The sequence below is a fragment of the Gadus macrocephalus genome, chromosome 14 (assembly GCF_031168955.1).
Source record: "Gadus macrocephalus chromosome 14, ASM3116895v1".
NCBI lineage: Eukaryota > Metazoa > Chordata > Actinopteri > Gadiformes > Gadidae > Gadus > Gadus macrocephalus.
In genome coordinates this window covers 1,369,457-1,381,944 of record NC_082395.1, presented here as the reverse complement: position 1 = coordinate 1,381,944, position 12,488 = coordinate 1,369,457, and the positions used below count along the sequence as shown (strand labels likewise).

Genomic DNA, 12,488 nt, shown 5'->3' with positions numbered 1-12,488 from the left:
AGATCGGAGCAGTGTCCCCCATGTGGACCTCAAAGAGTTCTGAACGACTTGTTGTGCCGCGACACTCAAGTTAGGAGGATGCTCTGAGACATTAGGACTTATTTCAGAGTTAGAACGGCAAATAAGAAATAATGTTGAATAATGTTGATTCACATATTTTTCCACCATTGATTCAACAGCAGTCCTTTAGTGTTTTAATTGGTCAGCTCTTCACGTTTTCTTCATAGCCCCGACTACATTGATTGATTTAAAACATTATATTTTTAAACAGAATTCAAAAATCAAACCCATAACACTAAACTTGATGTGAATGAATGTCTTGAGGTTGGGGGAGAGGCCAGAGAGCTGTTCATTAAGAGTCCTTTATGATCTTTTATTGTCTTATTGTTCTCTGAAGCACAAAGTTCACGTCATTCCACTGGACATGTGATGTGTCTCTCGCCCGTCCTATCGTCTGGTTAGGGAGAGGGAGTCTGAAGTCCAGCAGCAAACGGCTGCTGGACTTCAGACTTTGTTTGTCTGCTGCAGCCAGGCCGAATGTCAATGTGACTAGGAGGCCTGTTGAGGTAATCATGTACCTATAGCTGTACAGCCATACAGCCAAACAGTATCCTTGTTTTGTAATTGTACTTCATCATCTCCGTTCCCCCTCTCTTCCAGCGTCCCTCCAGCCCTGCCGCTGTCCCGTCTGGGAGAAGCACTCCGTCCGCTACCCCACCTCGAGTGACGCCCCCTTCCAGTCCCAGCTTCTACAGGCCTGTCCCCCCTTTCTCTCTGCCTCCATCCAGCCCTGTCATGTCGGCTGTGAGGACCAGCTCTTCCCCACTGGTCAGTGCAACTTAATAACCTCTATACAGGTCTTACATTCTGTAGCGTGTAGGGGATAGAGGATTTATCATCTTTTTTCTTTATGTAGGTTGTATCAGATAGGAGTCCTGCTCCTCCTGGTCTCTTCCTGGTCTCCTGGTCTCCTCCTGGTCTCCTCCTGGTCTCCTCCTGGTCTCCTGGTCTCCTCCTGGTCTCCTGGTCTCCTCCTGGTCTCCTCCTGGTCTCTCCTCCTGGTCTCCTGGTCCCCTGTTCTCCTCCTGTTCTCCTCCTAGTCTCCTCCCGGTATCCTCCTGGTCTCCTCCTGGTCTCTCCTCCTGGTCTCCTCCTGGTCTCTCCTCCTGGCCTCCTCCTGGTCTCTCCTCCTGGTCTCCTGGTCCCCTGTTCTCCTCCTGTTCTCCTCCTAGTCTCCTCCCGGTATCCTCCTGGTCTCCTCCTGGTCTCCTCCTGGTCTCCTCCTGGTCTCTCCTCCTGGTCTCCTGGTCTCCTCCTGGTCTCCTCCTGGTCTCTCCTCCTGGTCTCCTCTTGGTCTCTCCTCCTGGTCTCCTGGTCTCCTCCTGGTCTTCTCCTGGTCTCTCCTCCTGGTCTCCTCCTGGTCTCCTCCTGGTCTCCTCCTGGTCCTCCTGGTCTCCTCCTGGTCCTCCTGGTCCTCCTGGTCTCCTCCTGGTCTCTTGGTCTCCTCCTGGAGGAGGGGGAGTTCAGATCATGAAAGCAAACATCTTTTTTTATGCAGGTCCTCCGTCAGCATCGAGAAGGGGCAGGTCCTGATCAGCGTCCTGACAGCCCAGGAGGGACCTGGACTGGACCGGATGGTGTCAGGCCTCATCAGGCGCTGCAGCGAGGCGGGCGTGGCTCCCCCTATACTCCTCTATGTGGACTGTGGCTGCTGCGAGGAGACGGGAGGGGAGAGCGAGCTGAAGGCCAGGTTCAGCGGCTGGCCAGACCTCGTCATCCGGCTGGACGCCTGGCACTTCCTTCGGCGGCCTGCGGCCGGATGCACGACGGACGCCCACGCCCTGTACCCCATCTTCATGGCCACGCTCTCCGTCTGCCTGTTCGAGTGGGACCCTGAAGATGTGGCCCTTCTACGCCACGCCCAGAGGGAGGAGCTCCGGAGGGAGGGTGTGCCGGGCATCTCCGAGGCTCTGGTGGACGGCCGATTGGCCAAGGCCCAGTTGGCGCTGTACTGCAGGCGGAGGACCCGTGGAGAAGAGGCCACCATCTGCCAAGTGGAGGCCCTGCTGCAGGAGCTGATGGGGGACAGAGGCAGGGACCTGCTGGGTGTTCCCCTCCTGGACCGGGGGAGGATGGAGCACATCTGGCGGGTTCAGAAGAGGCACGTCAAGTGCATCAAGGACCTGCCAGGTGTGCCTCTGTACACAAAGACCGGCACCACCTCCACCAAGGAGGGCGTCGTCCTCACCAAGTACAGGTGTGCGCGAGGTTCAACGTCCCTGGAGTCCTTCCACTGCCACCTGAACCGCTTTATTCCAGGTGAGTTTAAATGGCATCACCAGCGTCTAACACACTGACCCTCCAGCTCTACCTTCTGGACGGGCTGAACCGGTGGAACCAGGACTTGGCTGCTGCTGCTGTGGCTGAGGAGATGTCCGCTCTCCTCGGCCACTCGGGGGACCTGGTACATTGTGTCAACACATGTGGCACCAATGTGTTTGGACAGATGTTGGTTCCCTCCTCCCGCCTCCCCACCGAGTACACTGGTAAGTAGTGGTAGTACACTGGTAAGTAGTGGTAGTACACTGGTAAGTAGTGGTTGTACACTGGTAAGTAGTGGTAGTACACTGGTAAGTAGTGGTAGTACACTGGTAAGTAGTGGTAGTACACTGGTAAGTAGTGGCAGTACACTGGTAAGTAGTGGTAGTACACTGGTAAGTAGTGGTAGTACACTGGTAAGTAGTGGTAGTACACTGGTAAGTAGTGGTAGTACACTGGTAAGTAGTGGTAGTACACTGGTAAGTAGTGGCAGTACACTGGTAAGTAGTGGTAGTACACTGGTAAGTAGTGGTAGTACACTGGTAAGTAGTGGTAGTACACTGGTAAGTAGTGGTAGTACACTGGTAAGTAGTGGTAGTACACTGGTAAGTTGCACTGAATACTGAATGCTTCAAACTGGGAAGTGAAATGATGACCAGGCATGTATACGTTTGAAATAAAATGTTTTTAATTCTGCAAAACAGATTAGATTCACATATTTGCATATTCTGTCGTCCAATCTGTCATCATAAATATAATCATAACAAGAAGGTGCTATAATCAAATAATGAATGTGGGCTGCACACTTTCCATCTATATTAAGACCAACATTAATATGGGTTCCACACATTATTCCGCTAATCCCAATATTGTTTTCATTCCCAGGAGAGTTGATGGGCATCGACTACCTGTACCTGCAGACGGGGAAGTGCATGCAGGACACGGATCCTGAGGGGAGGAGACGGAGCAGCTGCTGGAGGACCTGGCCGACGAGGCAGAGGATGAGGGCTTCACAGACGACACCGAGGCTAGTCTGGAGGTCTTCTCTGCCCTCATTTCTACTTCATCACCTGCTCGGTCCTCCACCGGTGGTTCCTGGTCCTCCTCCTCCTCCTCCACCTCCTCCTCCTCCTGTCACCGCTCCGGGGGCCACCCCACAGGTTCCTGGTGAGCAGTCGGTAAGTACCAAACATAACATTTATGTTTGTTTCCTATTCGTCCAGCGTCGATGTTATAAGCATCCCGGGCCGGGACAGGGTGGACCGCCCAGCTGAGTACCTGGTGGGGCTGAGGAGCCAGACCAGCCTGGGGGACGGAGACCGGGACGTCCTCGTCTGCCTGTGGGAGGACCTGCTGCCCTACGACCAGCAGAGGGCGCTGTATCCTGCACGGCACCAGGACAGGCCGCTGACTGGGCGCTTCAGGTCACCAGATATGAAGGGAGAGTTCATGTCGGGTGTGGACAGTGTGCGGAGATGCACCATCTCCTGCACAGTGGCCAGTAGATGCCGTCTGCGCCAGGCTCTGCACCCTCCACCATCCAGGGGAAGGGGTACCTCTCAAGGTGGAGTCTGATCCTGTGAGACTACCGCAGGCCCAGGCAGCTCATCCTGACCAACGGGGCAGTGATGTCCACCACCAGCCTGCAGCTGGTTGAGGTGAACCAGACCACCTTCATCCAGTGGCCCAACAGCAGGGTGTCTCCGTGTTGGGCCAGGGTGTGGACCTGCCTGCCCCCACCCGGTGGCCACCGGGGTCTTAACTCACACACTGACACACCGACGGCACTACATGACGGTTGGTCGAGGTCGGACTTGAACCAGCGACCCCGTGGTCATGAGGCACCGCCGCCAGCTGGGCGGTGCTCCTTCTGAAGCTCATTTGGTTCAATATGTATAACCTCTAACACCTAAACTAATCATCTCTAGTACCTAAACTAACCATCTCTAGACTCTAGTACCTAGCGTCTATATATATACATAATATATTTTAGGCTAAAGTAATAACTTTTATGTGACTTTGCGGATGGTTGTGAAGTGTGTGAAGAAGGTTTCCTGTTGTACGCGTCAGGACGGCTTCTGGAGGAGTTATGAACGACATGAATCATAGAACAGGCCGACACATGTTTATTGTAAGAAATAACTTTTAGTTGGTTAACGGGAATGGAATCACAGTGATCTGAATAATCAAAATACATAATAATTAATAACATAATAATTAATTCTAAACCCTAAACCCTGGAATCAAACCCTAACACCTTTCTATACCCTGCGTGAATATGTGTAAACCGATACGTCCCAAACAGTGAGGGTAGACTAATACTCAGACAGGAATGAACAGCATTGACTAAAACCAAAAGTAATAGAATTACACAACCAACCGCTTGATAGATAATTATTATTTCCCCATGTGATTCTTGTGTAGGTGTTAACATAACAATATTGTGTTAACAATATCATTGATTTCTCTACGTGTTTGGTTCTATTACAGACCCTTGTTATCAACATTAAACGTACAATTCCATTTAACAAGAAAACACCCACACCTCTCACTGTTAATGATCCACAGGCTGCACGCAGGCAGTGTTTTCTTGCTCTGTGGACTATGTGTCATTCCATACATTGACCACAAGGTGGACTCATATTATTTTGTTGTAATATACCTGTTGATTTGTTTCTTTGTTCTACTATTTGATTATTACCGGATTATTACCGGATTATGATAGATGGATGGATGGATGGATGGATGGATGGATGGATGGATGGATGGATGGATGGATGGATGGATGGATGGATGGATGGATGGATGGATGGATGGATGGATAGATAGATAGATAGATAGATAGATAGATAGATAGATAGATAGATAGATAGATAGATAGATAGATAGATAGATAGATAGATACATAGATACATAGATAGATACATACATACATACATACATACATACATACATACATACATACATACATACATACATACATACATACATACATACATACATACATACATACATACATACATACATACATACATACATACATACATACATACATACATACATACATACATACATACATACATACATACATACATACATGATAATGTGTTTCTACATACTAGAGACTCTAGCAGGCAAACAGAACTGACAAGGTTACATTCATTTACATGGTTTAGTGCGTGAGGAGTCACCACACACTCTAACATCTTTGGTCCGGGCTAAACCTGCTGCTCCAATACCAAAATAAGGGAAGATGCTGTCAGTGAAAGTGTGTTGATAGGTGTAGATGAGAGTCATGTCTTCAGGGTCGTAGAAGGACACCTCCCCTCCATCATAGTCCAGCTGGACTCTGATCCTCTCTGGAGTCCTCTTCAATGTCAGGGTTTTACCAGTACCCTGAGCGTACTTTCCACTGCGGTGGAATAAACACCAGATTCCATTAGCTGGTGAAGCAGTACGCTCTCCTCTCCTGCCCACTGACTCATTAGCAACACCTATTCTCCAGATAGGAAGGTCTCCCACCTCCACCTCCCAGCAGTGTTCCCCTGAGCTGAAGCCCTCAGAACCCAGAACCTCAGCGTACCAAGTGAACCTCTCTGGGTTGTTAGGAACCTCCTGGATTACATCGCTAACTCTCACGCTGGTCAGATCATCAGACAGAGAGAGGCAGTCTGATACAGTGTTTGGGTCCAGAGTAACGGGGCTGAAGGTGGTCCTCTGCCCCATCTTCTCCCAGACTCTGTGGGCCAGGTTTCCCAGGTGTTTGGCCTCGTCCAGCAGCGCTCCAGGAAGCAGCTGGGGATCAGAACCGGAGAGCAGGGCTCTGGCGCTGGTCCGGGAGCGCGTGGAAGCGCTGAGGAACGACAGGCCGTCCTTCTGCAGGTCTGCTTCTACAGCCGAGAGACCCTCTGAGAGAGACCGGATCTGCTCCTGAAGGGTCTTCCTCTCCAGGAGGATCCTCTTCCTCTTCTGCTCCTCTTCCTCTCTCAGGGCCTTCACTCTGGCCTCCTCTTCCTCACTCAGGAACCGGTGAAGCTGTTCAAACTCTGCTCCGATCCGCCTCTCGGTCTTCACCCGCTGTTTCTTGAGGTGAGGAACCATGGCCTCATACGTCTCCTCCAGCTCCTGGTGTCTGCTCCTCCTGGCCTGTAGAGCCCTGAGGTCATGTCTCAGCTGCTGCTTCAGCTCCTGGACTTGTTCTTCTAGAGGAACCAGCGTGTGACCCTGGTGGTGAGGGAACTCACACACATGACACACAGCTCTCTGCTCCTCCTTACAGAACCACTTGATATCCTTTAAGTGCTCATTGCAGACCACCTGGGCCTCTTCTGAGGGGGCAGACCTCTGTCTTCCAGCGTAGGAGTCAGCGAGCTCCATGAGGGAAAAGTTAACGACTACATCCTTTGAGTTTTTCCTCTTACAGACGGGACAGTTCTTGTTCTTAGCTTGGGCCCAGAAGTCCTGGAGACATCTGTAACAGAAGCTGTGGTGACAGCTCAAAGACACCGGGTCCGTGAAGATCTCAGTGCACACGCTGCAGGTCAGTAAACTCTTGAGCCGAGTGATTTTCTCTGCCATTTTCGTGGAGGTCTAAAGTCTCTATCCCAAGCAACCCGTCTGCTGTGGATGAATCGTGCAAAATGGACCGGACAGGAAGACTCTCCTGAAGACTCTTCCTTAGTTCTGAACTCTTTGTTAATAAACTCCAGAGGTAGTCTGTTCTTACAGATTCAGGAGGTCTAGAAAAGATAAACATTCATCAGCATAACCCGACAACAATAACTCATCAAACAATAAAGATGGGTTTGTATTAAATACATTGTATCCTCATTAACGCTAGAACAGGCTTCATTGGCCTTTGCTTTACAACCATCTCTAACGAATCTAACTATCCATCATCGGCAACTTGATTGAACTTTTAATATACCCAAGAATACTAAAGTAATCTTGTAAAATGCGTTCTGTGTTCATATATCCCTGAATATTATAGTTAGTACACTGTAAAAACGAAAACTTAAAATTGTTGGTCTCATTATGATTTCTGATGTAATGTGTATACACAGTCATCTTCTCTATCTTTATCTAACCTGAATTTAGATTAGCTTGCCCGGAATATGAGGGTTAGGGTCAATCATACCAACGACATAACTTTACTCACTTTGGTTCATGTGTGGATCATCGTCCTCCGACGGAGTGGAGGTCAAGTGACTGAAACAGTTCTCCTTACTGCAAAAGATCCCTCTGGTCCTTTGAACACTCACCTCAAGTCATTCCTCTTCAACCTAAGGCTTCTCATCCTGAAGAAGTACCACGTATCGTTTGAATGACTGTTGAACTCAGATCACAGGTTCATAATTAAAAGATTTGAATACTGTCTGATTACAGGTTAATCGTTAACAGATCTGAACAGTGTCCCCCAAGTGGACCTGAAAGAGTTCTGAATGACTTGTTGTGCCGCGACACTCAAGTTAGGAGGACGCTCTGAGACATTAGGACTTATTTCAGAGTTAGAACGGAAAATAAGAAATAATGTTGACTTCAGGAATACTAAATACTTCAAATGGATCCCAATAATTATAACATCCATTAAAACATCCACCCTTGATTCAACAGCAGTCCTTTACCGTTTTTAATTTGGTCAGCTCTACACGTTTTCTTTATAGCCCAGACTACATTGATTGATATTAAAACATTATATTTTCAAACAGAATTCAAAAATCAAACCCATAACACTAAACGTGATGTGAATGAATGTCTTGAGGTTGGGGGAGAGGCCAGAGAGCTGTTCATTAAGAGTCCTTTATGATCTTTTATTGTCTTATTGTTCTCTGAAGCACAAAGTTCACCTCATTGCACTGGTTATGTGATGTGTGTGACTCTCTCCCGTCCTATCGTCTGGTGAGGGAGAGGAAGTCTGAAGTCCAGCAGCAAACGGCTGCTGAGCTTCATTCTCTGGTCACCCTATGAGTTCTCTGACCCAAAGTAATGAGTTCTGTTAATCTGTTTCGTTGTGTATTAAAGGATCCTCATGAGCTGAGAACACTGGTCAGCTGAGGGCCCTAGCTAGGGGCCCAGCTAGGGTCCTAGCTAGGACCCTAGCTAGGGTCCCAGCTGAGGGTCCTAGTCTGGGACCCTAACCCAAAGGGGCCCTAACCCTAACCCTAGCCTTGAAAGATCCTCATCATGACTCATGGTGCATGGATGATGTATAACAAGTTCCCTACTTTCCTAGTGGAAATGGCAGCTTGTTGAGTATGTTGCACTTCAAAGGCTTGTTATAGCGCCACCTATTGTTAAATCTGAACCATCCTTTGCATCTCTAACTAATTTTATGAGTTCTACAAGCCTGCTATTTTATACAACTTTTGACCATGTCGTTTTTGAGATATGTCGGGAAAATTATAATAATAATAATAATAATACAGGGTCCTACGTCTTTCGTAGGACCCCTGACTAGGAGTTCATTTATGGCCCTGACTTTCACTACTGAAGATGCAGGTATTATCTTGACGACCACTTCTGTTTATTGTTTATTGAATGGATCCCCATTAGCTGACGCCGAGGCGGCAGCTAGTCTTCCTGGGGTCCATATAGGAGCATACAATATAAAACATAGAGAATACATACATTACCAAACATTATACAAAAGATAATGAGTGCAACATACCGGTCACAGTAATTTAGTTCACAAAAATGATTACAATTTCAGTCATGTGGACAGCTGCAATAGGTGTGTCTTCAGAGCTATCTTAAATGACAATTTATTTTGTGCGAGGTTAATGTGAGATGGTAACAGATTCCAGAATGATATACATCTGTAAGTAACTGTGTGTTTGAGGAGATTGGTCCTGGGTGTAGGAGGTTTTAAATAGCCATTACTGGTAATCCTGGTGTTATGATTATGTGTGTTAATTGATTTTAAATACTGTTTGTAAAAGTAAACTGGTGATTGATTTAAGATAATGTTTCTAAAGAACATGATGAGACTAGAATGAAGCTTTTGTTTGACAGATAACCAAGACAGGCGTGAATGCATAAACAAAACATTAGTGCGTAACGAACATTTAAGTGCCAGTCTAGCCGCTCTGTTCTGAACAAGTTGCAGTTTGTTCAGGTCAGACTTAGTTGCAGCTGACCATATTATAGTACAGTAATGCAGATGACAAAAAACCAGAGACTGTATGACTTGACCCATTAATGAAGATGTCAAGTATGGGGAGCACTTCCTGACCATGGCTAAGCCTCTACGCATTTTCATTACCATCCCATCAATATGGTCGGACCATGACAGTTGACTGTCCAATAGCACGCCAAGTAGTTTTGCTTTTTGAACTTGCTCAATCGGTATTCCTGACATTGACAGTTGAAGCTGAGGGTCGTCAACTAGCATGTGCCTGGAGCCAAAAATAATGCATTTTGTTTTGTCCGCATTCATTACTAGTTTGCTATCTTTTACCCAGGCAGTGAGATACCCTCTCAAGGTTCTGATTTAAGATATTTACTAGATCATTTAAAGTAGGGGCCGTACTGTACAAGGTTGTGTCATTTCAGAGTTAGAACGGAAAATAAGAAATAATGTTGACTTCAGGAATACTAAATACTTCAAATGGATCCCAATAATTATAACATCCATTAAAACATCCACCCTTGATTCAACAGCAGTCCTTTACCGTTTTTAATTTGGTCAGCTCTACACGTTTTCTTTATAGCCCAGACTACATTGATTGATATTAAAACATTATATTTTCAAACAGAATTCAAAAATCAAACCCATAACACTAAACTTGATGTGAATGAATGTCTTGAGGTTGGGGGAGAGGCCAGAGAGCTGTTCATTAAGAGTCCTTTATGATCTTTTATTGTCTTATTGTTCTCTGAAGCACAAAGTTCACCTCATTGCACTGGTTATGTGATGTGTGTGACTCTCTCCCGTCCTATCGTCTGGTGAGGGAGAGGAAGTCTGAAGTCCAGCAGCAAACGGCTGCTGAGCTTCATTCTCTGGTCACCCTATGAGTTCTCTGACCCAAAGTAATGAGTTCTGTTAATCTGTTTCGTTGTGTATTAAAGGATCCTCATGAGCTGAGAACACTGGTCAGCTGAGGGCCCTAGCTAGGGGCCCAGCTAGGGTCCTAGCTAGGACCCTAGCTAGGGTCCCAGCTGAGGGTCCTAGTCTGGGACCCTAACCCAAAGGGGCCCTAACCCTAACCCTAGCCTTGAAAGATCCTCATCATGACTCATGGTGCATGGATGATGTATAACAAGTTCCCTACTTTCCTAGTGGAAATGGCAGCTTGTTGAGTATGTTGCACTTCAAAGGCTTGTTATAGCGCCACCTATTGTTAAATCTGAACCATCCTTTGCATCTCTAACTAATTTTATGAGTTCTACAAGCCTGCTATTTTATACAACTTTTGACCATGTCGTTTTTGAGATATGTCGGGAAAATTATAATAATAATAATAATAATACAGGGTCCTACGTCTTTCGTAGGACCCCTGACTAGGAGTTCATTTATGGCCCTGACTTTCACTACTGAAGATGCAGGTATTATCTTGACGACCACTTCTGTTTATTGTTTATTGAATGGATCCCCATTAGCTGACGCCGAGGCGGCAGCTAGTCTTCCTGGGGTCCATATAGGAGCATACAATATAAAACATAGAGAATACATACATTACCAAACATTATACAAAAGATAATGAGTGCAACATACCGGTCACAGTAATTTAGTTCACAAAAATGATTACAATTTCAGTCATGTGGACAGCTGCAATAGGTGTGTCTTCAGAGCTATCTTAAATGACAATTTATTTTGTGCGAGGTTAATGTGAGATGGTAACAGATTCCAGAATGATATACATCTGTAAGTAACTGTGTGTTTGAGGAGATTGGTCCTGGGTGTAGGAGGTTTTAAATAGCCATTACTGGTAATCCTGGTGTTATGATTATGTGTGTTAATTGATTTTAAATACTGTTTGTAAAAGTAAACTGGTGATTGATTTAAGATAATGTTTCTAAAGAACATGATGAGACTAGAATGAAGCTTTTGTTTGACAGATAACCAAGACAGGCGTGAATGCATAAACAAAACATTAGTGCGTAACGAACATTTAAGTGCCAGTCTAGCCGCTCTGTTCTGAACAAGTTGCAGTTTGTTCAGGTCAGACTTAGTTGCAGCTGACCATATTATAGTACAGTAATGCAGATGACAAAAAACCAGAGACTGTATGACTTGACCCATTAATGAAGATGTCAAGTATGGGGAGCACTTCCTGACCATGGCTAAGCCTCTACGCATTTTCATTACCATCCCATCAATATGGTCGGACCATGACAGTTGACTGTCCAATAGCACGCCAAGTAGTTTTGCTTTTTGAACTTGCTCAATCGGTATTCCTGACATTGACAGTTGAAGCTGAGGGTCGTCAACTAGCATGTGCCTGGAGCCAAAAATAATGCATTTTGTTTTGTCCGCATTCATTACTAGTTTGCTATCTTTTACCCAGGCAGTGAGATACCCTCTCAAGGTTCTGATTTAAGATATTTACTAGATCATTTAAAGTAGGGGCCGTACTGTACAAGGTTGTGTCATTTCAGAGTTAGAACGGAAAATAAGAAATAATGTTGACTTCAGGAATACTAAATACTTCAAATGGATCCCAATAATTATAACATCCATTAAAACATCCACCCTTGATTCAACAGCAGTCCTTTACCGTTTTTAATTTGGTCAGCTCTACACGTTTTCTTTATAGCCCAGACTACATTGATTGATATTAAAACATTATATTTTCAAACAGAATTCAAAAATCAAACCCATAACACTAAACGTGATGTGAATGAATGTCTTGAGGTTGGGGGAGAGGCCAGAGAGCTGTTCATTAAGAGTCCTTTATGATCTTTTATTGTCTTATTGTTCTCTGAAGCACAAAGTTCACCTCATTGCACTGGTTATGTGATGTGTGTGACTCTCTCCCGTCCTATCGTCTGGTTAGGGAGAGGAAGTCTGAAGTCCAGCAGCAAACGGCTGCTGAGCTTCATTCTCTGGTCACCCTATGAGTTCTCTGACCCAAAGTAATGAGTTCTGTTAATCTGTTTCGTTGTGTATTAAAGGATCCTCATGAGCTGAGAACACTGGTCAGCTGAGGGCCCTAGCTAGGGGCCCAGCT

At 46.0% G+C, this 12,488-nt stretch overlaps 1 protein-coding gene across 1 annotated transcript; it reads right to left on the bottom strand.

Moving 5' to 3' along the window:
- Positions 1-5,478: 5,478 nt before the first annotated feature.
- On the bottom strand, positions 5,479-6,897 carry LOC132471906 (zinc-binding protein A33-like). The gene has a single exon (XM_060071273.1). The coding sequence runs from the start codon at positions 6,895-6,897 to the stop codon at positions 5,479-5,481; it is 1,419 nt and encodes a 472-aa protein (XP_059927256.1).
- Between the last annotated feature and the right edge of the window lie 5,591 nt (positions 6,898-12,488).

What these genes read in the sequence shown, in the direction of transcription:
- LOC132471906 (XM_060071273.1), bottom strand. Translation starts at nt 6,897, where the DNA reads ATGGCAGAGAAAATCACTCGGCTCAAGAGTTTACTGACCTGCAGCGTG.